General features: G+C 53.0%; 12 protein-coding genes across 12 annotated transcripts; 6 read left to right on the top strand and 6 right to left on the bottom strand.

The window, feature by feature from the left end:
• Nucleotides 1-308: 308 nt before the first annotated feature.
• Nucleotides 309-1,055, top strand: PG994_003064 (uncharacterized protein; the record flags this gene model as incomplete). Its single annotated transcript, XM_066854473.1, has 1 exon — nt 309-1,055. One exon carries the CDS (start codon nt 309-311, stop codon nt 1,053-1,055), a length of 747 nt encoding a protein of 248 aa, XP_066720328.1.
• Nucleotides 1,056-1,112: 57 nt separating this feature from the next.
• On the bottom strand, nt 1,113-1,370 carry PG994_003063 (uncharacterized protein; the record flags this gene model as incomplete). The annotated part of the gene is made up of 1 exon (XM_066854472.1): nt 1,113-1,370. The coding sequence occupies one exon, from the start codon at nt 1,368-1,370 to the stop codon at nt 1,113-1,115; it is 258 nt and encodes an 85-aa protein (XP_066720327.1).
• A 1,129-nt stretch (nt 1,371-2,499) lies between these two features.
• On the bottom strand, nt 2,500-2,817 carry PG994_003062 (uncharacterized protein; the record flags this gene model as incomplete). Its single annotated transcript, XM_066854471.1, has 1 exon — nt 2,500-2,817. One exon carries the CDS (start codon nt 2,815-2,817, stop codon nt 2,500-2,502), a length of 318 nt encoding a protein of 105 aa, XP_066720326.1.
• A 1,470-nt stretch (nt 2,818-4,287) lies between these two features.
• On the top strand, nt 4,288-4,467 carry PG994_003061 (uncharacterized protein; the record flags this gene model as incomplete). Its single annotated transcript, XM_066854470.1, has 1 exon — nt 4,288-4,467. The coding sequence occupies one exon, from the start codon at nt 4,288-4,290 to the stop codon at nt 4,465-4,467; it is 180 nt and encodes a 59-aa protein (XP_066720325.1).
• A 5-nt stretch (nt 4,468-4,472) lies between these two features.
• Nucleotides 4,473-4,922, top strand: PG994_003060 (murein transglycosylase; the record flags this gene model as incomplete). The annotated part of the gene is made up of 1 exon (XM_066854469.1): nt 4,473-4,922. The coding sequence occupies one exon, from the start codon at nt 4,473-4,475 to the stop codon at nt 4,920-4,922; it is 450 nt and encodes a 149-aa protein (XP_066720324.1).
• A 2,636-nt stretch (nt 4,923-7,558) lies between these two features.
• PG994_003059 (uncharacterized protein) lies at nt 7,559-7,873 on the top strand (the record flags this gene model as incomplete). Its single annotated transcript, XM_066854468.1, has 1 exon — nt 7,559-7,873. One exon carries the CDS (start codon nt 7,559-7,561, stop codon nt 7,871-7,873), a length of 315 nt encoding a protein of 104 aa, XP_066720323.1.
• Nucleotides 7,874-8,965: 1,092 nt separating this feature from the next.
• On the bottom strand, nt 8,966-9,603 carry PG994_003058 (uncharacterized protein; the record flags this gene model as incomplete). Its single annotated transcript, XM_066854467.1, has 2 exons — nt 8,966-9,430; nt 9,511-9,603. 2 exons carry the CDS (start codon nt 9,601-9,603, stop codon nt 8,966-8,968), a joined length of 558 nt encoding a protein of 185 aa, XP_066720322.1.
• A 763-nt stretch (nt 9,604-10,366) lies between these two features.
• Nucleotides 10,367-13,188, top strand: PG994_003057 (Transcription initiation factor TFIID subunit 5; the record flags this gene model as incomplete). Its single annotated transcript, XM_066854466.1, has 4 exons — nt 10,367-10,573; nt 10,964-11,146; nt 11,199-12,013; nt 12,075-13,188. The coding sequence occupies 4 exons, from the start codon at nt 10,367-10,369 to the stop codon at nt 13,186-13,188; spliced, it is 2,319 nt and encodes a 772-aa protein (XP_066720321.1).
• A 1,520-nt stretch (nt 13,189-14,708) lies between these two features.
• PG994_003056 (succinate-CoA ligase) lies at nt 14,709-16,116 on the bottom strand (the record flags this gene model as incomplete). Its single annotated transcript, XM_066854465.1, has 5 exons — nt 14,709-15,319; nt 15,391-15,479; nt 15,581-15,707; nt 15,808-15,836; nt 15,947-16,116. 5 exons carry the CDS (start codon nt 16,114-16,116, stop codon nt 14,709-14,711), a joined length of 1,026 nt encoding a protein of 341 aa, XP_066720320.1.
• Nucleotides 16,117-17,484: 1,368 nt separating this feature from the next.
• On the bottom strand, nt 17,485-20,530 carry PG994_003055 (uncharacterized protein; the record flags this gene model as incomplete). The annotated part of the gene is made up of 5 exons (XM_066854464.1): nt 17,485-18,258; nt 18,327-19,697; nt 19,727-19,887; nt 19,973-20,039; nt 20,096-20,530. The coding sequence occupies 5 exons, from the start codon at nt 20,528-20,530 to the stop codon at nt 17,485-17,487; spliced, it is 2,808 nt and encodes a 935-aa protein (XP_066720319.1).
• Nucleotides 20,531-22,020: 1,490 nt separating this feature from the next.
• PG994_003054 (myosin-like coiled-coil protein) lies at nt 22,021-24,077 on the top strand (the record flags this gene model as incomplete). Its single annotated transcript, XM_066854463.1, is given in 5 exon segments — nt 22,021-22,106; nt 22,121-22,353; nt 22,703-23,135; nt 23,193-23,786; nt 23,798-24,077. 5 exon segments carry the CDS (start codon nt 22,021-22,023, stop codon nt 24,075-24,077), a joined length of 1,626 nt encoding a protein of 541 aa, XP_066720318.1.
• A 1,052-nt stretch (nt 24,078-25,129) lies between these two features.
• On the bottom strand, nt 25,130-26,504 carry PG994_003053 (uncharacterized protein; the record flags this gene model as incomplete). Its single annotated transcript, XM_066854462.1, has 2 exons — nt 25,130-26,189; nt 26,254-26,504. 2 exons carry the CDS (start codon nt 26,502-26,504, stop codon nt 25,130-25,132), a joined length of 1,311 nt encoding a protein of 436 aa, XP_066720317.1.
• Between the last annotated feature and the right edge of the window lie 153 nt (nt 26,505-26,657).

Below are 26,657 nucleotides of genomic sequence, written 5' to 3'. Positions count from 1 at the left end.
TTATATAAATTCTTCTGGGTTTATCCATCAAGTTAATGCCTAACTTTTATTTTTTCACGATGTACATTAGTTCTTTATTTTCATGAGGTGCCGGGCTCGTGAAATCTGTCCTGAAACGGTGGTGACGTCGGCGGTCCTTTGCGGCACTTCTTAGCATGGCGCAGTGTGTGTTTTCAATGTTGTTTTTCAGGGACTTAGTGTTTGGTTAGGCAGTGTCACGTGATTTCAACACCTCGACAAGGCAGCCACCATCTGTCTGTGATCAACCTTCGTTTTCATACATAGCAATTCAAATCAAATTCATCAAAATGGATCACGGTGGCAAGAAAACTCCTCACCCCTTAACCTCGGAAGACGACGAGCATCCTCCTGCTCCTGGTTTGCCCTCGTATCAGGAGGCCACCTCGGGGCCCCGCCAACCTCCGCCGGTATACTTCGCCCCGGGCACCAATACACCTGGGGTAGACTCCACCACAACTTATCCAGAAGAGAAGAGCAGAGCATATGTCGATGATGCAGCCTCAACAAGTCATTTCAAAGCGCTGAAGTTCAGCATCTCGATGCAGACTTCGAGGTTGCTGCAGAAGAAGATCTTCATCAAAACAACTACGGCTGATGATACCAGTGCCACCACGAAGAACGCCACCACCACTAGGTGGGAAGTGGAATATACGACCAAGTACAGCGCCACGATGAAGCGACTGGAAGTAGGGTCGGGAACATGGGGAAGAGTAGGAGCTGAGCCGTCCTCGCGGGACGTCGCGACGTTCAAGTACCCCGAGTTCGTCCTGCCGACTTGGTGCGGCGTCACCATCACGTTCCTGCCGCACGAGGCGGAAACCCCGCGCCACACGTCTCCGACCACCCGCTTCATGCACTGCACGGGGGTCATGACGACCAAGTACGCCCTCGACTTGCCCGTGATGCGGAATGGGCGGTATGTGTGGCAGACGACGCATCAAGGTGGCGGCGGCGGTCCCCCTCGGCCAGGTGGACGAGAAGCAGCAGCAACAGCAGTCCTCCACAATAGAGAAGGGCCAGGTTACTGGCATTGACCCAACAATGGCGACTGCTCAAAATCCATCCTTATTATCATCTTCTTCTTCTTCTTCTCAGGCGGCGGCGGCGGCATTTGCTTCCGGCTCTGTTTTCTCGGACAACTGGACCCCCTTCACGACGCAGTACCTGGTGGACGAAACGGACGAGAGCCACGTGCTGGCACAGTACACGCGGTCGGCGCCCTGGGCCCGCGAGAGGGGGATCCTTGAGATCTTCCCGCAGAACAGGAGGGAAGATGGCCTGAAGCCGCGGTTCGATGGGCCCGCCCTCGTCGAGGGTATCGTGATTTCTTGCGCGGCGATGGTGGGCATGCAGGATCGGCTGGGTTTGGTGTCTTCGTTGGTCGAGGCGGGTGCAGAGACTTATGCCGGGAAAGGCAAGGGTAGGGCTTTGAGCGGTAATTGCTACGATTTATATATTAGCCATGGTAATTGTTAGGCGGTTTTCAACGAAATGCGCACGATGATCATCATGCCTCTCAAGTGGCTTCTGAACATGGCTTACAGCGGGCAACTGTGAAGGATGTCTATGATGGACTCTGTTATAAGCACAGATACGTAATGTTCTTGACCTGGACGCCAAAGTCCAAACGGAGCGTGTTCATATAGGTGTCACAACTTGAAGATGTGGGTGCGTCGAAGACAAATCAGAAAGTGGTTTTTCGCCAAAGACTGCGTCGTGGCAAAGAGTCTCAGAAAGAGGTAGGCACTTAATGATGATCAGCCACTCTCACTCTGTTATGTCACATGGTACTCTCACGCGTGATGTTAACGTAAAACTCGCGGCTATTGCATACGAAGAGCAGTTTGGACTGTGTTTAGTTGTTTTTATTACTCTATCTTCTTGATCTTGTGTTGGCCCATGTGATGACATGATGAGGCCGGACAGACTGCGTGGGCATGGCAACGGCGTCATGATTCCAACGGTAGGGTTCGCCCGTATCGCCCAATAGCAGCTTGCCTTGGCTGTTCTTGTTGTGTGTGTGCGCATAATAGGCATCAATGAAGAGCTGCTTGTACAGGCTAACACCGGCCAGTGGATGCGGCACGTTCAGGGTGGCATGTCTGGACGCACGGCCTACGATGGGGGGGCTCCCACGCTGAGGGCCAAGGTGAGCAGCACGATGCATGCAGTCTGTCGAAGGAGGACGAAGGCTGCGGGAATGGGGTCTGCTGAAGTTCGTTCCGGTGCCAATGTTGACTATTCTAATAGGAATCAAAGGGGATGTGTAACCAGAAAATCATAAACTACTGCTTAATGGCCCAGCAGATCCTCGAACTCCTCTGTGTTCATCACACCATGTTTAGTGTCCTGATCTTTCTCTTTCCATTCCCTGCTCCTCTGCCTACCAAGGAAACCCAACATCAGGGAGCTCTTCCTTGTATGTGATCCACCCGTTGTACTCCTCTACTTGGCGCCGGCATTCCTCAGTTGGTTCCGCTAGATGAAATGCGTTCTCATGCATTTTTGCGCGGCATTATCGGCACCCTGGTCTTCATTGCCGTCCACTTCTTGCTCACTATCACCGGCACCCTGATCGTTGTGTTCTTGCTCGGTACCGGGCTCATTCTGGTGGACCTCTGTCTGCTGGTTCTCTCTTGCTCCTTCGTTTCCTGCCTCCTTTTCTTCCTCGGGGTACAGGTCCCGGGTATCGTGAATCCATTTGACAAGGTGGCTGCCATCGTTGCGGTCACCGTGGCTGAATTTCACATACTGTGGAATCTCATCGGCAAGGGGAGTAAAGTCATTGCGAAGCATGCGGCTGACTTGAGTACTAATAAGGTGTACTTCTCGTCAGCGCCGTTTATCCTGGTGTGGATCAGAAAGGGGAGCGGGCGGAGGGCAGAGGGCGGATGGATGGAGTTTAAGAGAGGGATAACATGACTGAAAACTTACTCGAAGGCGCGTTTTACGCGCTAATAATGCTCTCCAGACTCGAACACTCCAGCCTCCAAGAACTGGTGCAATTCACGGCTACCTCGAAGGCGGCCGAAAAGGATGGCCGGCGTACGGCTGCGACAGAGTCCCTGGGCGGCAGAGACCTTCAACGATGCGTCTCTTCTCGGCGTTGTAGTTGCGAGACATTGTTGACAGTGCAGTTGTACGATATGGGTGAGTGCAAAGGCCTTAGTTATTTATCGTGAGCAAAGGTATCTTGCTTTCTCTTTTCGGTGTTGCTCTTGCTTCCCAGGTGGTTACAGTGTTGAATGTGTTTTGGAGGAGCAAGTGGAATAATGAAGCAAGGAAAATTAGGAAATTGTGTTGGCCTCAAAATTTATTCTGTGATGTGGGAATGCTCTGGTTGAGCTCACGAAAATTCTTAAGTGAGAATAATCAGGGTGTTCGTACATGTCGTCGACATTGTTGCCCTCCCTGAAGTTTGTTCTGATTAGGGAACGTCAATTTTTTGGGCTACCAGCTATTGGTAGTGGAAACCCTAGCATTCAATGCTCAGCATAAATTATTAAAATTCCTAAACATAATGTGACTGATAAATGTATATATGGTGTCCGACATGTGTATGAGCCGTGAGCCCCTAAATTATAGGTATCAAATATGCCTTTCTAGGCCTATGGCTTTTGGCTCTGCAATCAGTATCAAGGACTGCTGCTATAAACCTTCAAGAAACACTACATCATAGTATCAACTGCCCACGACTTGCCAATCTCGTAGCAGCTTGGACATCACAAGTTATAGCCTCACGATCACCTTCTTTAGTATACACACTTAGTAAACAAACTAGTACCGCGATTGCTTAGCCAAGAGTCAGCCAAGACTCACGTGAAATTACTATACTCTTGCTAACAATAAGATCGATCGAGTCATTGATCCTCAGTCATACCGATGAGTGCCGGTGGCCGGCTTGGTAAATAGTTTAGTAAAAGCGGGTTTAGTCCGTTTGCGGGTAGCGAAGCCGAAGTGACTGAAGTGTCTTTGTAAGTGGTGTTGTTACTGAAGGGTTTGCTTTGTTGGGCCTCATGACGTAGTCCTCCCTTTGATACTCCTATCTCCTTCCACCGGGGTTGCCTCCAGGAACCCTTATATTTGGAGTCAAGGGTGGAAGATGCAGGGTTTCACGGATCTTTAGCCATCAACTACTCATTGAGTGAAAAGCAACCTTAGGGATACTGCTTCAAGATCCCTAGCTCCTACTGATACTACGAAGTATAGAAAAGGGGCGAAGGAGCTCACTCAAGCTATTATTGGCACTACTTCCCAATCGAGAACATGGATTTCCTACTCTCACCTACCACAATCCTCCTCGTCCTTGCCGCCTTCATCGGCGAGGTGGCCCAGGCCCAGGCCCCCAAAGCCCCCACCTTGTTCACTGGCAACCCGACCGTCGGTTCCATCGTAGGTGGTTGGAAGTACCTCGGCTGCTCCACCGAGATCCTGGCGGGGCGCTGACCGGCATGTCCTACTTGGACGACAAGATGACCATCGAGAGCTGCCAGGCCTTCTGTACCAAGAACAACTTCCCGCTCGCGGGCGTCCAGTACGGCCGCGAATGCTACTGCGGCAAGTTCCTGGCGCCGCCCGCGGGCTACATCTACAACAAGGACTGCAACATGGCCTGCAAGGGCAACAAGGACCAGATGTGCGGCGGGCGCGGCGCCATCGGCATCTACAAGGACGGCTCCAAGAAGGTCCGCGGCGGTGGCGGCGGCGGCGGTGATGGTGATGGTGCTGACAAACGGGATCATGATGGCGGGGATGAGCATGACCACGATGATTACCACGACTACGGTCACGGCGCCGTCAACGTCGACGTCGGCGCCCGCAAGGGCCGCTTCGTCAAGGTAGTCAGGCGGTCGCCTGATGGGCAGAAGCAGGTGGAGCATGAGGAGCGGTTTTCTTTGTAAGCTGATGGACGAATGGGGGTTTGTGTACAAAGAAAGAAAATGCAGGGGATGGGTGGTCTGCGGATTGACGGTTGAAGATTGAACAAGGGGGTAGCAGATACTGGGCCAGTCTCCTTTGTAATCAGGGTTAGTTTTACCGGGTACACATGATTGATGTAGTCCCTTAACGTATCAAAAAACACAGACACAGGCTCGGGAAGGACTTTTGTGAAACCGGACAGAGCTACACTGAATTGCTGCTCCCTATGAGGAGTTGTCGACCTGTTAAGTTATGAAGCGAGAAGTCTCTACCATGACGCTCATTACCCTTGATCGCTCTTGACGTGACATTGTGGCTGGTAGCATCGTCCCTTGACCTCCTTCCAACATAAATCCCGAAAACATAGAACTGCAACTCCACCACTGCCCGGTTTGAAGTGATGTTGGCTCATCTCGGCTGTAGTGGCATCCCCCCTCAAGAGGCGTTGCTGTCATCGGGGACGCCGCATCCGGCTCCATTGCCTGTGATAATGCATTGCTGGGGGCTACTGCAATTCACGACATCGATTCATTGGCCATCGTACGTGCACTCCTGGATGGTCCAAGTCCCTCTGTTATGAGAGGAAGAGTAAGTGTTAGACGATAAAGTTACTTGACCATTCATTCAAGCTTGGGAGGACGGTGATACCCAAAAGGTAGGTGATTAAACGGGTAGTGGTGGGAGATGGCTTACTCGCAGGCCATAGCGATTCCAGCAAGCATGCTTGCGAGGAAGATAGCGATAGTGGAACGCATATTGGTGGTATTCGAGGATGGGTTCAGGGGCTCTTGGAAAGGTTGCCTTTGTAAGAAGAGGTATGGTGTGTTTGATAGAGTGTTGATGTTGTAGAATGGGTTGACATGGAACATCTGTTGGAAATTTCAGCCCTTTTATATTAGGCAGTCTACATTGAATGTACTGTTGGGTGGAGTGAAGGAGTGTATTGTCTGATCTCCTTGGCTATCCATCTCCTGAAGCCTGGATGAAGGCTGGGTCTTCATAGACCTAGTCAGAAGTGGACAGCGTGTCTATAGAAGGATCTAGATACATCTGGAGTCTGGTAGACTTGCAGAGAAGTGCGGAGAGATATCTCCCAACATGTACTGTTTTAATTACTGGAAGGGGTTGATCAAGTTGCTTGCTGGTGAGTCTCGATTGCCAGCGACTGATCACCTTATCGAGCCACAGCAAGCAAATTTAATCAGCGTTGGTGCGTCAAGATGTGAAGCAAGCAGCTATCCGCCATCACCTTGAATACCATTTAACGTGAGATCGAAAGCGCAAATAGGTCGTCAAACGGGCACAGATGAAGTAGGGTGGATGCCAGTGTCCTGCGACCCAAAAGACGACTCAATTTCCTCCTGCGTACCTCATGTTGCACATACCTGACAATATATGTCCGCAATAACGCCGTAGTCTGCTTGCAACACCCCCCGTCCTGGCCTCTGCTGCCGATCAAGAAGAGTACATCTTACATATGTAAGGGCGGGGGTCGTAGTAGAACGCTCTTTGTTGGAACTTGGAGGTATGATTGCTGGCTTTGTTCGGAACTGGTGCCATCAACCTCAGTCCAGTAGGTATGGGTAACTATTAACTCAGAGAGCGGTGTCAGATCTCCTACACGCGGTGCCTGAGGGAGTCCAGTGGATTTAGAGTTCCACATTCTTCTAGCCCAGATTACCCCTTTTAACGAAACACTAGCATTCGCAGCCACTTCTCCAATAACATATTTCACCCACTTGTAGGTCTCAACGGAGAGCGAGCAGATTATAGTAGCGATGATCGAAATAGAAGCTTGATTGATAATTTAATGGAGATAGGTCATGTGCGTAAGGGACCTATGAGAAATGTAGAAGCCAAAACCTCCTCGACTTGGCTTCAGGGGTTTTGGTTGCAAACAGACGCGGCTGTGCTGGGACGTGAGGGCAACTTTGGTGGGCGGTAGCATCCATTGAAAGGGATCTTTTAGTTGCTTGGTGATGTAAACGCGTCTGCAACCTAGTCTTTTTCATATCCCAGTTCCTCGGGGCAATCTGGCTACTCAGCCAGGTACTTGGTTATGTGCCTCAGCAAGTGTGCTTTTCTCGAGCTATAAAACGGTGTCTCCTACAACCGAGACTCCTCACAGATTTCTTTGTGCATCAACTCGCCCCTGGTCCCATAATACCCAGCACTGCGCTCAACGAGAACCAAAACAAAGAGAAACTCCAATCCCACCTCGGCCCTCTTCAACTGGCTTAGCATCCAAAACTCCCCGCCATGTCTGACACGGATGGCCGCCGCTGGACTAATCCAGAGAATAGATGGCTCAGCCAGTGCATCCTCAGAGCAGAGCTAGGAACACCCACCTCCAGACTCGGTTTTGGCACAGTCCTAGAGATTGTGCCTTTGTATCTGGATTTTATTAGGCAGTCCAGCAGACACGGGCATCGCTCAATATGATGCTGTAGAGTAAGTTTAGACTGCCGAGCTCTTGTGGCGTTCACTTCCACCTCCCGACTTATGGATACGAGAAGAAACTGACTTGTAAAATTGACCTTTTCATCTTTATAGGAGCCAGGTCTCAAACATCCGCAAGGAAATGGAATACCGTAATAAGACAGCTACTAAGCACACCATGCTGTATGAACACAATAGTCATGAACTACTCGTATGGTACCTCTTCGATCGGGGTCCCTACCCAGCTGAAGAGATTGAAGAGATTGGAGAGGGAGGGCTGGAACAAGCTCAGGAAGACGAAGAGCTGAACGAGATCGCGTATGCCGGGACAGGGGATTGGATTACAATCCAAAACCTCATGAATAATAGAGACACCTCCCTCTACGACAGGCTGAATCGCCTCAAAGAGCTGCACCTACAGCTGCAGCGGTTGGCCTACGATATGAAGAGGCGTATCGAGGCGATCGAGCGGCCGGGTCGATGGTGGTACTAAGAACTTGACCAACGGAACCCATCAACGCCCGAGTAGCCAAGATGTGGAACTGGCGTTCGTCTCCAACGAACATGCGTTACAGCGGCAGAAGGGTTCTTTCGGGACCAGGATGTGTATCCAGACAGCGATGTGTCTCTGGGGAAAAAAAAAGCCCGCGTGACTTCAACAGCGTTAAAAGGCAATGTTGCGGATTTCTGCGTCTATACTTAGTATGGGACGATGTACCGATACTGCTGCGTTCTCACGGCTTATCTAACGAGACTCTCCCTAGCATACTTCCACACAGACACACAGAGGTAGTAGCCCACAACGAATCCACCCCTCCGCCAGCAATATTTTGGGTGAAGAATCAGAATGGTCATTTGTTATGGACAACAATCGGTCTCTATCCCTAGCGCAACCGAGTACAGGGAACGGCTTCCGGGAAGGAGAACGGTGGCCAAGGGCTGGGGAGTTCATGTAATAAGCACTCCAGACTGTCCGTAGCTATGAATGCAATTCCACTTTCTTCTAGTACTCTTTTATCTCCAATATTTGACTTAATGAATATTCCCTCGAATAGGAGCGATCGATTCGTATGAACAAGTAGTTGGTCTACCGCTTGCCAGAGAGAGAGAGCCCAGCTCTGCCCCTGTCAGCCTTTGGACGGCCGGGTTGGGGACACAGCAAGACCGATCTCTCGTCTGTCATCAATCTTGGCTTTGGGGCGCATGGCAGTTTGGGTTATTGCGCTGGAGTTGATGTGGAACCCATACAAGAAAGGGCGTGGGCCGCTTCAAAAACGCTTTGTGAACAGCGTCGTTGCATCGATCCATCCACAACTGCGTACACGTACTATTAGAGGCAGGGTGCTACTACTCGAGAAAAACCGTAGCCACTGATTTGGGAGAGCGGTACGTGTTTCATTACGTTCGGCACTTTACTTTACCTCGGTATTTCCAATGAGGAGCATATCTGAAATTGATTCGCCAGGCCTGTAATAGCCATTCTACTCACCCACGGAGTGGGTGAACAGTTGCTAGTCGCTCTCTATGACGCCAAGCCATATGACTGACCTGCCGGCGAGTAGTCATTTTTACCTTCGAAGTTGAACTACGAGGTCATTTGGGTATCTTCTCCTTCGCTCATAACGCCGTTCCGGCCCTCGGCCAATAGTGCGGCGAGGGACTCAATCTCGCCCCAGATCTCCGTCTCCATGTCGCGCTCGACCTTGTTGCTGCGGCTGTTGAGCCAGCCGGCATCGACGCCGCCGATCCGGCCGTGACCGTCCGGCTGCAAGGACTTGCTTTTGGGTTCGCCGCCCTTGTTGCTGCTATTGTTTTTGTCATCGCCGAGGTTCACGATGCCCTCCTCTTCCATGCCCTGGACTTGACGCTTGATCCGGACGTCGACGGAGCGCAGGGTGCGGACGAACTTGTCCATGGACTCCTTGAACACGGTGACGTCTTTGCTGTCGTCGCTGCCACCGATCATGCGCGTGTCGGTCTCGGCCGTCGAGTCGTTCTTGCTGATGCTCTGCAGTGCCTGGGCGACGGTCGGCAGCAAGCTCACTATGCTCTGTATGGGTTTAGATAGCAGCAATTAGTGGGGTGGACGGCTGAATAGAGCAAAAAGTCAAAAGACGAGAAGAAGCATACCCTATCGATGTCGGCCAGCTGCTGCATGCGCTCGCTCCTTGTGAAAGGAACGAAGGGCACTTCACCTCCAACGATATCTTGGGAGGAGTTCATGTTCGCGAGGGCGGCTAATTAAGTCACCCAGCCAATTGCAACACTTTCTAGGAGTTGGAACAAGATGGCGTAGAGCAGGAGGAGGAAAGGAAATGAACAAAGTGTGTCGTGGGCCTCCAATCCCGTCAGGCTCAGGCTGGATATTCAAGTAGGAGAAACCATGGGTAGAGTAGACAGGTGTGCATGTGTACGAAGCCGGTGAATGCGCACAATCAGAAGAAGTCCCCGTCGCATGTGAAGTCGAGGTCGAGGTCCCTGTAGGAATGAACGCATTTCTTCCCCACAGGACACGGCTAGCTGAGATGGTTGTGGCTGAAGGTGGGGGAGGCCCAGCGATCTCCGGTACTTGGATACTTAGAGGGCTAAGTACCTGGCACTGTCGCCGATTCTGCCCTTTGTTTTAGCGCGTCGCGTCAATGCAGGTTTATTTCAGCCTCATCAACCACAAGTGGCCTCGCCGACCACCAGCATTGATCCGATCCAATCCGCCATTCCCTTGACCACTTCATCAAGGAACAACCGCCATTGCCGCTGTTTTGCTGTCATCCGGCAATCGGTCACCTGGTAGTCATCCGCTACACTGCCGGAATGACGGGTGGTTCATGAGCGGCTTGACTTCAAGCTTTGCTGGGTTGAAAGCGAACCTTTTGTACGGAATCGACATATCGTCCTATATTTAATATAGGATTGGCGAGCACATCGCTAGCGCCTCATCGACGACAACCTTCACTCATCCCTCGTTGGCATTACACCACACTCGGCGATGGCATCATCAAATAATGCACCTTCTAGTGCCGCTGGTGCTGGCAATGGTGCCGGGGCAGGTCCCAGCACTGGCGCCAGCTTCGCACCACAACCTGCAACCACCACCCCAGGCGCAACAACAAATGCGCCGGCTTCAACAACAGCAGCTGCTGGAAGCACCAACTCCTCTGCGCCTGCAAGCAACAACAATAACCTCAACCAAATCGTAAGTGTTCCTGCATTTTGGGTCGAAGTGTGCTCGCGTTACCTGCCTGTCGTCATCCCCCACATCCTACCTGTATGCACTCGCCCAAACAATGCCATGATAGCCTGCATTGCATTGTACATGTTTGCTTCTTCACCAGAGACTCATCTGAATGGCATTGTCTTCCCCTCACCGCCCTCTTACTGTTGGTCCAACGTCATCATGGATTCTGTTTAAAGGCCACGACGCGGGCGCACGTTATCCTTCTTCCCACTCCCTCGAATATCCCGTCCTCGTTCATTTGCCATGGCGAATACAATTATCCCACCTTACCCTGAGCCCTGGCCAACAGGCAGGGGACGAAGCCAGAATGTCTGGTTTGTAGATCTTAATAAGCTAAAACCCGAACAGGTTACGGATTATCTCCTCAAGAGAGGGTATACCCATACAGAGGCTGTGTTTCGCAAAGAGGTACAGAACGTGGATCCTAACGGGCGCCCGTTGAAGAACAACGACGAGATGGGTCCCAAGAAGTACATGCGCGCCTTCACCCACCTCGAGAAGTGGGTGGAGAACTCGCTTGATCTCTACAAGGTAGGCAATCTGCATCTGTCGCTCTGACGTTTGGGGCTAACCTCTGGTGTAGTTCGAGCTTGGCAAGATCCTGTGGCCTATCTTCGTCTACTCCTACCTCGAACTAGTCGAGGGTAATGACCTCGGGGAGGCCAAGGAGTTCATGGACAAACTGCATAGTCGCTTCGAGAATGTTCACCGCGATGAGGTCAAGAGCCTCCAGCTGATCACGCTCCCTGCCCACGTCAAGGAGAACGCCATGGCCAAGCTGTACCGAGAGAACAAGTACAACATCCCACTCAACAAGTTTGTCGTCGGCACTCTGATGACCTTCCTTGAGAAGGATGAGGAGCAGGGCGGTGCCTGTCTTCGATTCCTCCTCAACAACTATTGCAAGATCGATGCTGTTTCCCGTGGTCCCATCGAGCCGTTCAGCTTCGAGGCCATCTACCGCCGCGCTAGAAATATGGAGCTTGATGATGTCGATGCCCAAGAAGGCATTCCTGGAGCAGGCACAAAGACGGGTGTCTCGAACCGCGACATCCTTAATAACAAGGCCGCTCTGAAGCTGGGTCCGTTGCCCATGGACGCCGAGCTGCGAACGGATGTCTTGGCTGAGCTGGAGGAGGAAGACAAGATCAATCCCCCGCGTGATGGTACTTCGACACTGGTGGACGAGTTCAACCTTTTGCACCCCATTAAGAAGGAGTCGGCAGATTCGCCCCAGCGCACCGATATCCCCTACCCGCCTTCACGATCCAGAGACGTTGTCATGGAAGTCCAGAAAGTCCGAGAGAATAGAGATCGCTTCCGGATTGAGGGTCGAACTGGTGGCGTGGGACCTAGTGTGTCCGTCTGCATGTACACTCTCCACAACACCCTTGGAAAGTATGTAGCCCCATATGCCTATGACTTGAGGTTAGATCCAGCCTGCTAACTATAGGTACAGTGTCTCGTCGATGGACTTCTCGAAAGACCAAGAGTTGGTTGCAGTCGGCACCACCGATTCGTACATTCGCGTTTGGACAATGGACGGCAAACCCTTGAAATCCACCCTGCCTACCGAGAAGGACCTCAAGGTCAACAACCGCAAGCTGATCGGTCACTCTGGTCCGGTCTACAGTGTTGCCTTCTCGGACGCCATTGCCAACCTCGATCGTAATATCTATGAGGGCGATGGTCCCAAACCGGAGACAAACTCGAAGCTGCTTATCTCTTGCTCCGCCGATGGCCAGATCCGCCTCTGGTCCCTCGAGGTCTGGTCCTGTCTCTGCATCTATCGCGGCCATGATGGTCCCGTCATGAGCCTTCAGTGGGGCCCGCACGGTCACTACTTTGCCAGTGGCGGTTGGGACAAGACGGTCCGCGTCTGGTCTCAGGATCACGCCTCGGCCCAGCGCCTCCTTGTGGGCCACGACACTTCCATCTCTACACTCACCTGGCACCCGAACGGCGCTTACGTATTCTCGGCTTCCGACGAATCCGACAAGTCTATCCGTATGTGGTCCGTCAGCGATGGCAAATGTGTGCGTGTCTTGACGGGTCATGCCGAGTACATCTCCTGTCTCGAGTGTTCTCCCAACGGCAAGATCCTGGCCTCTGCCGACATCGGCGGCAACATCTTCCTGTGGGATATCGAGAAGGCCGTTCGTATCAAACGTTGCCGTGGCCATGGCCGCGGTGGTATTTGGTCGATGAGCTTCAGCGTTGAGAGCAACGTGCTGGTCTCCGGTGGACACGACAACACTGTCCGGGTCTGGGATGTCGAGATGCCGCCCGAGGGCGTCAAGGCCGCCGCGCAGACTGACGGTGTTGACGGGGCCGCCAATGCTGCCAACGGAGGAGCCGAGTCCAGCAACAAGGCGTCCAGCTCCAACGCCCAAGGAAGCGGTAGCGGTGCGGGTGCTTCCGGAGGCACTGGCAAGAAGAAGGGCAAGGAGGTTACCATTACCCCGGACCAGATCAGCGCCTTCCCCACCAAGCGCACCCCTGTCAAAAAGGTCGCCTTTACTCGAATGAACCTGGTTATTGCCGGTGGTTGTTACGAGCCGGAGCTTAAGTAGCCCAAGGCTAGGCGATACTACCTACAGTGGTTGCGCTTCTCTAGGCATGGAGGTTATGGACGGATGGATGCGGCACTGGAAAGCGACGAAGCGTGTAATATGATCGCTTCTTTTTTTGTCTCTTGACACCGCACCATCTACCTTGATTGTTGTTGCGGATGGCGGCGCGGATATGGATGATACCCTTGATCAATCCCTACTTGCTTGCTTTCCTAGTTGGAGTTATGGCGCTAATGGATACGGCACACTTGCTTTTCTCTGCGCGTCTTAGCTGCTTTGTATGATAGCTAGGCAAGATAGACATAATAGATATGAATCTGAGTTCATGATGAAAAGCTTCTTCTATTATATGATGTTGCCAATGTGATGCCGAGTTGTGATCTCGTGTTTTACGTTCAACTTTTCATTATAGTAGACCAAGTCGGCTGGCCTACCTGACTTTACTACGATGCGTTGATGTTCAAAAAGGAAAAAGAGATAGAGGACTCAGGCATGTATGTACACATTGGATTTAGAGGAAAAAAAGAAGAAAAAAGATTACTTCCGGACTTGAGACTCGAACCCAGGGACTACGACCCTCCGAAAAGGCTTGGGTTTGCACCCAAGTGTGAAATCCACCGTGTTGCCAGCTACGCCATCCCGGACTTGGATCTGCTTGGATGCTTCGTTAATATTAGGAGAAACCCTATTGGGACTTATAATGATGTGATAGTCCAGAGATTCTGCGTATGTGAACAAGTATAATATGGCTGTAGCAAACTTTCACCTCGACTTGGGAAGGTTCTGAGGTAGGTAGGCAACTAAACATGTACTTTAAGTAAGTTGGCGTGTGAACCGGCTGGCTACGAAATCTATAAAAAGGGGGAGTTGCGGAGCGGATATGAGAAGCCCGATTACTCAGCTACTTACATAGTTGGCAAACTGTGTAGCTCTTTCTGAAGAGTCCAGGGCACACTCATCCTGCATTGTAACTCAACCCCACGTGGGAGAGACGACAAGAAGATGGGAAGTCTAGACAAGACAGGAAAGACCCTCAAAGAATGCTGGGCATATCTCGGTCCCTTAGAGGGTGAGGGTAAGTACAGCATGTGGGCCCCAAATGCTCAGTTACACCTGATAATGCCGTTGAACCTCACTGGATAAGCAGGCTTCTCACATGACCGAGAATGTACCAACTCAACTCCCACACACAAAGCTTGAACGGAGGTTTGGGTTTGCGCAATGGAGACAGTCAAAATACAACCAGATAGGGTTACATGCAAAGCCACCGCAGCCTTCTCTTCTCCTTCGTCTATAATGGTAGAGTTCACACTTTGATAGGAAACATGAATGGAGGAGGAGTGCTCCCCCATGATGATGTTGGTTCGTCTTCTTCATCTCTTCCTACCGCGCCTGGTCCCCAATGGCTTCTTCTCTCCTCCCCCGAAACCAATGTCTCACCACTCCTCTGCCATACCAAAAACGTACAAGGTTTCGGTGTCAAACATTAGCGTATTCAATATACGAGAAGTTTCCCCTAGCTAGGTAGGTAATTTACAGCAAGTCGCGTCGGACGAACTCGCCGCGCATGGCGCGGCCCAAGTCTGCCGGGCTGCGCTCGACCACGACACCGGCGGCCTCCAGGGCCTTGATCTTGCTGTCGGCACCGCCCTTGCCGCCGCTGACGATGGCGCCGGCGTGACCCATGCGGCGTCCCGGGGCGCGGAGATACCGGCGATGAAGCTGACGACGGGCTTGCCCTTGCCGTCGGCGCCCGAGGTGTTGTTGGCCTTGAGGAAGTCGGCGGCGTCCTCCTCGGCGGCGCCACCGATTTCGCCGATCATGATGATACCATCGGTCTCCTCGTCCTTGAGGAAAACGTTCAGGCAGTCGATGAAGTTGGTGCCGGAGAAGGGGTCACCGCCGATGCCGACGACGAGGGACTGGCCCAGGCCCTCCTGGGTGGTCTGGTTGACGGCCTCGTAGGTCAGGGTGCCGGAGCGCGAGACGATGCCGATGCGACCGCGCTTGTGGATGAAGCCGGGCATGATGCCGATCTTGCACTGGCCGGGGGCGATGATGCCGGGGCAGTTGGGGCCCACGAGGCGGGTCTTGGACTGCGACTTGAGCATGTCCGTTATCCGGACCATGTCTGGATGCGAGTATTTCGTTAGCAACTGCCGTCCCAATTCGTCCGAACTCGAGGGTCGGGCAATCACGTACCGTGCTGGGGAATACCCTCAGTGATGCACACAACGAGGGGAATCTCGGCAGCAATGGCCTCCTCGATACCAGCAGCGGCCAGCGGGGGGCTGCAGAGTAGGAACGTCAGCTTCATTCCCTACATTTGTGTCTTGCTTTTTTTCATCTTTCCTCCTCTCTTCTTCTCTTCCGGGTCCTGGAGCTAGCTTACGGGACGAAGATGGCGGTGGCAGTTGCGCCAGTCTGCTTGACAGCCTCGCCAACATTGCCGAAGACGGGGAGGCCGAGATGCTCGGAGCCGGCCTTCTTGGGGTTTGTGCCTCCAACAACCTGGGTACCTGTATGATGGCGGAATTCGTATTAGACGTCTATGTATATAGCCCTCTCTCTCGTGCGTGCTGGGACAGCAAATCGGGGCGGGGAAGAGCTAATGTTTACCGTATTCGATAGCCTGCTGGGCGTGGAAACTGCAGAAGAAACTTCTAGTTAGCTTTGTGCGGTAGAGAATGGTTGAGGGGAAGAAGCAGCAAAGTGGCAGCCGCAATGGCAGAGAAGAGAGGAGCAGAGCAGCACGTACGTTCCCTGCTTTCCGGTGAAACCCTGGTAGATGACCTTGGTGTCGCCGTTAATGCGCAGGTTCTCAATGGTCTTGGAGTAGGGCGAGGCGCCGGAGCTGTATGTGCGGCGGGCGGCCTGGCGCAGGAGAGCCGCACCGGGCCCTCGAAGCTGTCTCGAAATAGCCTGCATCTTTTTCGGTTCGGGTGGAGGGAGAGAGAGGGAAAAAAGAGGTGGGAGCTGGCGGTGTCTACCAGGACAGAGATCCAGAAATCACCTTCTACGGGAAGAAAAGTGACTTTATTATCTTGGTGTGGTGTGGGAGGCAGAGGCGTGCAAGATGGAGGTTGAGACGGGAGGGATATCTCGTGGCTGGATTTGATAAGAGGTTGCGAGTAGCTTCAATTTCAATTTGGCTGCTATATCACCCCTGCGGCTACTGCTGGGCTTGTGGCTGCTGCTTTTTCCCCAGAGAGCCAGCGCAACGTCAAGCTGCTGCAAAGCCTGGGGTCCTGGGTGCTGTGCCAGATAAAACGGCCCGTTTTTTCTGGCCCTCTAGCTGCAAAAGAAAAAAACTGTTGGCCAATCCGACCAGCATCAGCCGCCTGCAAGCTTGCAGCTGACCCTGGTCACGGTCGGACGGGTGCAATCGATTATGGGTGAGTGCTCGAGTCCGCTAAGCCCATTCGCCCGTTTTCTCCCGGGTCAACATTGGAAAATGCTGCCGAAGCTGGTTGCTTGAACAAAGCTTTCTCTCCAAGTGCGTGCCACCTGTCAGCAGCTACAGTCCAACTCCCTAGTAGCCACCCGCAGGTGGTGGACAATTGATCACACGTACTTCAGTGCAAACACTGCCAGTGGCATCAAAGTTCAACACGGCTAGAGATATTGAGTAAATAGGCATACATGGATAGATATGATTTATAATATGGTTACGACTGGGTCTTACTTACGTTGCCTAAGTACGTAGTAGTGCAGTTGAGTGTAAGTGCTTACGTATAAGTGTGTGCCAGCCATTGCCCAAGCTACCACCTCATTAATCTCACTTTGCTTAATCATATAGAAGAATAAAAGTATGTACTCGCGCTACAGTCCGGAATCCTACCGTCAAGGAAACTTCCAGGTCTGAAAGGACGAGCCTTGGCCGAGTCAATATGCCCGGCTGGGTCTGTCCACCGACTGTAAAATCAGAAGACTAACCCGAGCCAGACTAACTCGACCAAGGGGCTTTGCTCTCGCGTTGCTCTTGTGATCTCGATGCTATGGATGTTGGTGGTCCTTTTGAGTCGGAGCCACCAAAGCAGGGAGACGTATCGTATCTGAACGCTGAATTTTGGATTTCACCATATCAATGTAACTCACTCACTTGATCAGTCGTCATCGTCGGTCTTGTTCGGTCTCGTCTTGTGGCCTTGACGGAAACGCCTTCTCCCCAACAGGCGACCACCCCGCCAAGAGAGATATCGTACATTTCGGAGGTGGGTATATATGTTCTAATATCATACATCATATCATGTACATGACTGATGGTGTTACAATCCGAAGATAAAACGATGCGTCTTACTCGGAAGAACCAACACCGTTCATCTCGTTAATCTTCCAGGCCCCATCGACCCAATCCTTCTTCTCGCCAAGGAACGCGACGCGCTCCTGCTGCTTCGCGAGCGCATCGACAATGTACTTCTGAGCGACCTCGCGCACTTGGTTCTTGGTGACGTCGAGCATCTGCGTGCGGCGCGCCTGCTTCATCTCCTCGGTGATGCCGCTCACAAACCGGTCCATGCCCTCGGTGCTGACGGACCGGGGCGCGTCGACGCTCTTGAAGACGCTGATTTTAGCCTCCTCGAGGTCCTGGTCCTTGAACTGCTTGTCCACGGCCCAGCGTCCGGCCCCTTGCATAATCGACAGCGTGTTCTGCGGATTCGGGTCGCGGTACGAGTACATGCCGAAGATGCCGTCCAGGCCCTTCATGTACGCGCCGCCGCCGTAGGCCCCGCCCTTTTCGCGGATCTCGTGGTGCAGGTGTTTGTGCGTCAGGAGCTGCGACAGTATCTGGAGCGGCGCGCCGTCGGCGTGCGTGTACGACACCGTCGGCAACACCAAGCTTCCGTAGTACACCTGGTACGGGAGCGGGTAGAATGCCTTGATGTCGCGGCCCACCGGCGTAGCCGGGGACTTTCCAAAGTTAACGGAAGATGACGGGCGAGTCGACATGAACTTGGACAAAGCGCTCGAGTTGTCGCTGACGCTTTCCGGGCCACATGTCAGAGCGGTGCGGATATTGGAGCCGGCCAAAGCAAACTGCTGGATCTGCTTGAGCTTTCCGATAACATCCTCGTAGTTATCAGAGCTCGGCCGTCCAGCCAAGCTTGTGATAAGCTTCATTGACTTAGACCAGAGACTTGTTCTGATAGCCAAGCTTCCCGCGTGAGTCCGGACTCGGCAGCTCGCATGGCATACGAGTGCCCTGACGAAGCAATATCGTTCACAACACCGTCAGAGGCTGCCTCGAGCAGTTGCCTGATCTGCTTGGCTGCTTCCGGGCTGTCGAAGTTGGTCTCGAGGATCAACTTTTGCAGAAGATTGAACATATCAGGCACATGGCGATCTAACGCCATACCACGGAGAGCAATGCCCTCGATGGCTTGATGGAAATCATAGGGGGATGCAGTGCTGGAGTAGCCAACAGAGATCCCTCCCGTCTTGAGCTTGATCAAGTCCTCGAGCTGCTCCATGGTCATGTCCTTGGTGCCAAGTCTCATGATGGCGTCCGTGAATAGCGGTAACAGAGCTCGAAGCTCATCTGGAAGGCCATCAAAGGTGTTGATCGCTCGGAAGTAGGTCAGGCCGTTCGTGGGGGCCTCGCGCCATTGTATGGTCGTGCCATGGGCCGTCTCATCACGAACTTCGATGCGCTCCCTCTCTCTCGGAATGTCTTTGACGTAGACGGTTGGCAGTACACTTAGGTCTTCTGTAGTCGACTTTCCTTGCTCAGCAAGCAACTCTAGCTCGCGTTTCTCCAGGTATTTGTGCACCTCGGCCTCGCCTCCGGCTCGAGCAGTTGCTTCCTTTATTTTGTTGGCTAATCGCTCTTCCTCTTCGACTACGAGGTCTTTGCTGTAGGTCTCAGACGGAGCCATGGTGAACGTCAGAGTGTTATCATTCATGAAATACTTGTCCATCAAGCCTTCGAGGTAGTTGCCCTTGGCCATGTTGGCCTCGAAAGCCTCGATGATGGTGTTCCAGGCAAGCGAATCGAACGGATCAACGCCAGTAAACCACTTTGACTGGATGCGCTGCACTATTCCGAGTCCGAAGTTGGCCGTCTTATGCTTCAGGGCGAGCTCCAGTTGATGCAGATACCCATCAATCTTGGCTCTCTCAAATCCATTTTGACGAACCTCGGCGTACACTTTTTGGACCTCGTCCTTCAGCTTCGCCACATCTTCTTTTTGAACGCCCGTGAGGCCCACAGAGAAAATGCCGACCCGTCCGTGACTGTCGTAACCAGCGTTGGGGCTAAAATCCGTGCCCAATCCCGACTCGATCAATCCCTTGTACAACGGTGAGCCATAACCATCCATCAGAAGACTCGAAAGCATGGATAACGAAAATGATTCCACCACATCGCCTGTGTCGCCCGTCGTCCAAGATATGGAGGTTTTGTACTGCTTATCTTGGTCTGCCAGCGGGTCGATGGGGCCCAACACAGTCACCTCCTTAGGGCCATTGCTGAGATCAATCGGCGTGTGGTTTTCGGTATCCGCCTTGATCTGCTCAACACAGATAGTCGGGCATCTACTTCCTTCAGATGGTCCGCGAGGGGCATGTCTCCATAGGTCAAGACCTTGGCGTTGCTGGGGTGATAGTGGTCGGCATGGAATTTCTTGAGCTGCTCGTACGTCAGGTCGGTGATCTTCTGCGGATCGCCGCCTGAGTTGTTGATGGCCGGGAACATCTCGTCTTGGAAACGAATGTAGTACGGTAGCCGGCGTCGGACATCTGACCCTTCATCTATTGTAGACGACGCCCTTGAAGACGAGCTTACTGTCCTCGGGCTTTGCCTCGCCCTCCTTCTCGGCGACGCGTGGGTTCTCAGGCCCTATGCGCCAGCCCTCTTGCGTAAAGTCGGTCTGCTTCAGCAGCGGTGTAGGGTCGAGTCGAGGTAGACGGACATGAGGTTCTGGAAATCTTGGGCGTTGGTGGTCGCAAAGGGGTAATATGTGTGGTCCGAGGCGGTCATGGCGTTCATGAAGTTGGAAAGTGTCCGCGGCAGCATCTTGAAGAATGGATCTCGGATAGGATACTTCTCGCTGCCGCACAGAGTCGTATGTTCTAGGATATGGGGGACGCCCGTGTCATCCGGGGGATTCGTCTTGAAACCGATGGAGAAGACATTGTTGGAGTCATCTCTGGCGATGTGTAAATAATCGGCGCCCGTCTTGTCGTGCTGCAGATGCAGCGCTGTCAACTCCAGCTCGGGAACGTGCTTCGTCCGCAGGAGAGTGAAGCCATGAAGCTTCTCGCCGGGTTTGGGATACGTAGAAAGCTCCGTCACAGCCTTCTTTGCTGCCCCCTTGGCAGCGTTGGCCGCATTGCGCAGCATTTTTCTAGTCTCCAAAGTCTATCGGCCGATCGTAATATTACAGGACTAGAAGCGAAGGGTAGAGAAGAAAGCAAGAATTAGATAACAACCCTAGAAAGCCTCAAAGAAAAACGGCGCAATCATGGATGGCCAGTGTATGTCTACAAAATGGACGGATAGGAAGTAGGCAACACGCAGTTAGTCAGTCGCCAGCTAGCGGATGAAATTTAGCTGAAGCTGTCCACTGCTTTAGCCGCTTCTAGGGAAGAAGTGGCATGGATGACGCAGGGTCGCCTTTTATTTTTATTTTCAGCATAACACCGATATGCCGATATGACATGCCTTCCCTCTTAGGTGCTTATCAGCCAATGACAAATCAACTTGGGAACTTCAGACCCCAGCGAGGGCAAGCCCAGCATCAGAATGGTCAAGTACAAGCCAGCAATATCAGGGGCAAATTCGTAGCTCAATTTTTGGTCCTCGGGATTCGCTGCTTCGAAGTTCAATGCGGTCTTGAATTATCGAATTGTATCTATGCACGTTTGATAATGTTGACTTCAGACTTCAGAAATTGAGGTGCACAGATGCCAAATGCAGTAGGCCCGCACAGGCCCTGGAGATTAATCAATGTCATCAGTGAAACCCCTCGATCCAATCAGCAAACACCCCCCCCCCCCACGGCTTACTGGAAGGACAACAGATCGCTTGTCAAACCTTACAGTACGTCAAGGAAGGACATTTGGGTTGGTGAATACAATGCTCAATGGAATAGGTGTGTTACCTACGGGCGTACATATGTAGTGCGGCATTCGAAAAGGTCACGTATTGGAAAGGCAAAAAGCCAATTCTACCAGGCCTAATTTCTTCATGATCCACTGTCCCGGTTCACTGTTCTTTTGTTACGTAGGGCGTATGCATGATGTCTTCAAGTCATGTGCCTCTTGCTGGGTTATGTGCTGAAGTGGATGTCATACACAATTGACCTAATATTGGACCAAACGTATTTATTCCTCTTGATACACCAAAAGCAGGTAGATGAAAGCAATTTATGCATTCAAGATAATCGGCTTGTTACAATGCAACCGTTTTTCCAAGGACTCGGTTAGGTGGCGCTGTTAAGCGATACTTCAGCACAGTACAGTAATAGGCGGTTCCAAGGACCTGGGCTTACGGGCTGGTTAGCGGTTTTGATTCAATATAGAAGGCGCCTGCCTCAGCTAAAGGGAGTGCTAAATGAGTAAAAAGTACCTGGAGCTGAGAGAAAACAGCAGCAAAAGACAGGCCCCCAGACTCCGACTCAGGTTCTCTCAGAATCTCCACCACCACGTTTTTTCTCTTGGCCCTTTTCCTGCGAGATTGCACTACAGCCAACAGAGAATTGACTACATACCTACATACATACATACTTTGACCTGATTGATGTTGCACTCTTTGCATAACTACCAGAACACCCCATCGATGACTTGACTTGGTCTCCCCACGCCTGCGCCCGCCGAATCCCTCGCTGCACCATGGCCTCGGCGAATTCGGTGACGCCAGCACCGCTGGCCGCAACAGCGCCTCCCAACGGCACCTCGAACGCTGCTGCTGCTGCCCCGTCGCGTACCCGAGCCCGGACGATGCTGCGAACGGCGTGCTGAACGGACACCATCACCACCATCATCATCATCACCACCACCACGCCGATCCCCGCCCTGCACCGACTCCCAATCCCGCCGCCGCCAACAAGAAAGCAAACAAGGTCAAAAAGATGGATTCCTCCGAGACTTCGAAGTTGCTTGCGGCGAGGATTTCGCAACTCGAGGTCGATACCGCCGCCGAGAAAGAACAGGAAGCCGAGATAGGTAGGTGGTTTTTCGTCATGTCCACGCAGATTTGCCATTGGCCGAGGCCGCTCGTGCCCTGCCCATTTCTATGTCCCGAGGAATTGTTGAATCCTTCCGTGAGCGGCCTGTCACGCGACACATCGGCATTCCGTACATACCACCCGAGAAACAGTGAACATTCTGTTATGGTATAAAGAGCTTCGGGGAAATCTTGGGAGATGGATATGTCGAAGACAAGACCGAACATGGGCCCCGTCCACCTTTTGTGGATTTTAGCCGCCACGGCTTGGATACGATCTGGATGCGCATTTGCGCAAGTTATTTGATACAAACATGGTCAAGACTAACTCATAACCGCGATATGCAGAGCGCGAAGTGCGTAAGCACACTCGGGACCTCAACAATTCTCTCAATAGCTCGTCCGGCAAGATGAACGATATAGAAAAGATCGACCTACTGACGAAACGATGGTCTGAACTCTTCGCCCAAATGAAGCGCCACGAGCGGGACAGTATCAAGAACAAGAAGCGCGCCGATCAACTGCAGAAGGACAAGGATTCCAGTCGAACGGAGGCTTCCAAGCTAACCGGGTTGAAAGAGAAGCTGGAGAAACTATGTCGAGAGCTACAAAAAGATAACAATAAGCTTAAGGGCGAACAACGCAGCTTGAAGGACGCCCACGACAAGTTGCGCAAGGACTCGGACAAGCGCATGGAAGAGGTATTCAAGACACTCGAGGGCTACCAAGAGGAGAAAGACAATCCGCGCAAACAAGTCATGAATACCAAGGTGGAAGATCTGTACGTTTTATACCCACCGGAGGGGGAGAGCCTGGCTGCTTACGGGGTACATTACAGATTCAAGAATCGCTTCAAGTCGCTCATCGAACAGTACGAGCTGCGCGAACTGCACTACCACTCGCTTATGCGCACAAAAGAAATCGAGGTGCAATGGAACATGGCGCGGTACGAACAACAGAAGAAGGCGGCCGAGAGCGAAAGCGCGCGCTGCCGCCAGCTCAACAGCCAGGTCCTTACCTTTTCCAAGACGGAGACGGAACTGCGTAACCAGCTCAACGTATATGTCGACAAGTTCAAACAGGCAAGTAGCGATCTTTCTTCCCTCCTGCTTAACCAAGCGCTGGGGTTGACCCTTAACTCTTCGGCTGTACTGCAGGTTGAGGATACGCTTAATAATAGCAACGACCTGTTCCTGACCTTCCGCAAGGAGATGGAGGACATGAGCAAAAAGACCAAGAAGCTGGAGAAGGAAAACGACACTCTTAAGCGCAAGGTCGAGGCCCGGAACCAGAACATCGTCAAGATGGCCGACGAGCGCCAGAAGCATGTGAAGGAACTCGACGACATCCGCAAGAAGAACGAGAAACTCACATCCATCATCAACCAGATGCAGCAACAAGGCCGCGGCATACCCAGGGGATGCAGGGGACCGTGGAGGACAGCTGCTACGCCGAAGGGGAGGAGGTGCACGACGACGGCGGCGACGAGCTGGAAGATGAAGAGGGGGACGAGGAAAGCGAATACGAGTACGAAGAGGAGGAGGGCGACTTCGGGAGCGAGGAGGTCGAATTTGACGACGACACGGAAGAAGAAGTGCACCTGCACAGTCTACCCCCGGTCCAGGCGCCGACGGCCCCGACCTACGGGCCCGAACCTCCGCCTGCGCACCCGGCGGCGGCGGTGGCGGCGGCTACTGCGCCGGCGATTAACGGACACCGCTAGGAAGATCTTCCTCTTCTTGCTGTGGCTCTACCGCCCAGCCGGCTCCTGCTTCTCATGACGCTCCGTGGCCCCATGGCGGCGTTCCAGTCTGTCGCTGGGGTGGGAATAATCAATGCGAATTGGTGGTCTTCGGTCATCCGCCTACTCTATTGTCAACACCATCCATCCATGGGAGATGAAGATAATGAGGAACCGGGGCGTAATCTGATGAACCGGTATCCAATATGCTGTTTTCGCAAGCGTCCAAAGTGCATCTATCTACACGAGGCGAGACAAATATGATTATGATGTTTGTTTTGTTTCCTGAATTGGATGAGAAGCCGCTTGTTGCTATGAGACTCAGAACAACATTCATACATATATCAGCCAACCAAGCATGCTTTCTTCACAACACCAGCGGGAGATGGAGAGGGAAATGACCCAGAGAGGTTACGGGCTTGGCGATGGAGTCTTGGTCAGAGGACAGTAAGAAGGGGGGATTGGAAAGGCGGCGTCTGGAAAAGCCGTCCTGCTAGCAGAGCCATGTGTGCGTGTATGTGTGTGTGCATCGTTTTCCCGCGCATGCTTTATGTGTGTCATTTTAATTCCATTCGTCGAGATAGTCAAGAGAACCCCCCAACGCCTGGCGATGATTTGTATATTTAACGTACACCTTCACATACGTATGGCCCTGCTGCTGCTTGGATGTTTTGACGAAGTGAGAACAGGTCATTTTACATGCGTTTTTGGTAATTAAGGGGTAGTTGGGGAAAGCAGATTCTGGTAATAGTTCCCTTCGAATTTTTGTGCCAAACGCCAGTTGCCCCTATTTTGGGGAGGGGGGGAAGGAGGGGTTTTCCACACAAACATCCCTAACAAAATCATGAGCTACCATCCGCGAGATTGATGCGGCGAGCGCGCCCTAGCAAGCCTTTATTCATGATTTTTAATGCGGGAACGAACATCGAGAAAATAGGTAGTTACGTTGATTGGTGGTATCTCGTCTTGATTCATTCTATGTAATGTGTTCCTAGCAAATTTTACTCTTTGTTCTCTTGTCAGCCCTACCTTACCTAGCTAGCAGCTTTCCGCCTCGACCCCGTCGCCGTCGCGGCCGGCTTCCCCTTGATGCGCGCGGGCCCCAGCTCCCGGCGGATCTCGTCGAGCTGCTCGGTACCGTTCTTCCAGCCGCCCTTGCGGATGTACTTCTTGTTGAAGGTGGAGTGCCCGCCCAGGAACTCGTCGAGGACCGAGTCGAAGTCGCCGCGCACGGGGCCCGTGACGGTCGACATGGCGCTCATGCCCGTGACGCCCGAGACCATGGAGTTGGTGTCGTCGTCCAGCGCGCTACCCGCGTAGCCGAAGTCGTCGTCGTCGTCCCGGTTGTACACCTTCTGCTCCAGGTTGTCGAAGCGCGCGTCCAGGATGCCCAGCTGCTCCGTGCGCACGAGCGACGACGACGTCATCGAGTAGGCTGAGGGGTTCGTCAGGGCGCCCTTGCGCTTCTTCTTGCGGCCGCCGTTGGTCGTCGTGCTGAGGATCGAGGACTGCAGGTCTGAGGCCGAGGGGGGCCCGCCGAGCTTGCGGCCGCCCGACTTCTTCTGGTCCTTCTTGAACTTGGTGAAGTCGGCCATCCAGTCGCCCACCTGGTCCTGAGCCTCGGCGGCCTCTTCGGCAGTGAGCACGGGCACCAGATTGGGAACTTCGTCGCCACTGCCGCTAATCTTGTACTCATTGTCGGGCTTCGCGGTGCCGTCCGTCTCCCAACCGGCGTCGTCCTCTTCGTCGTCGAACCACTCTTCCTCCTCAAACTCGCGGTCGTCTAGCTCCTTGCCGTCCTTTGTGAGGGAAGCGAAGATGTCCTCGTCCTCGTCCACGTACTCTTCGTCCTCGAGGGCCTCCAGCACTTCACGTAACCGAGGGTCCATCTCTGGTTGTAATCCAGCAATGACATCTGGCATGTCTTGCATATCCTGGTACGTCCGGCGGGTCAAGTTCTTGGACGGCAGGATCTCCTCGTCGAACAAGTCCTTCTTCTGCGCGACAGCGCCATTGTCGTCGACCGAGAGCCCCTCGAGCGCATCGGCCAGGCTCTCCTTCTGCTTCCCCCTTGGACTTGTCCTCGTCCTTGGCCTCTACGAAGACAGCGCCCCCAGATCCAAAACCGAGGTCGCGCAGGTGCTGCATGTAGTCATACTCGGTGTCGTCGAAATAGACGCCGTAGGTGGCGGCCTCGCCCTCGTTGGCGCGGATGTTGCCGGCGTCGGAGCCGAGCTCCGAGGCCAGGTCGTCGAGGGCCTTGGACTTGCGGGCGGCGTTGAGGTTCTCGGTCGGGTTCAGGACCATGGAGGGGGCCGCCTCGTCGTGGATGAGGGGGTCATTCTGCGGACGATGCACCAGCGTGAAGTGCTGGGCCGTCTTCTTGTTTATCCACTTGCCGCGGGGCATCTTTGCGACCGACCACTGATCACCAAATGTGACTTTCTCGAATGATAATGGCAGGGACGCCTCAATTGTTATGCCAGTAAGACGAGATATTGGAGGCACCAGAACAGCAGATAACCTCTTAATAAGATTTCAGGTAGGTTTCGCAGGTGGATT

Source organism: Apiospora phragmitis, assembly GCF_038363925.1.
Source record: "Apiospora phragmitis strain CBS 135458 chromosome Unknown utg000003l:1.0-2676785.0:1.0-2680665.0, whole genome shotgun sequence".
Taxonomy (NCBI): Eukaryota; Fungi; Ascomycota; class Sordariomycetes; order Amphisphaeriales; family Apiosporaceae; genus Apiospora; species Apiospora phragmitis.
This window is presented reverse-complemented; position numbering and strand designations above follow the sequence as displayed.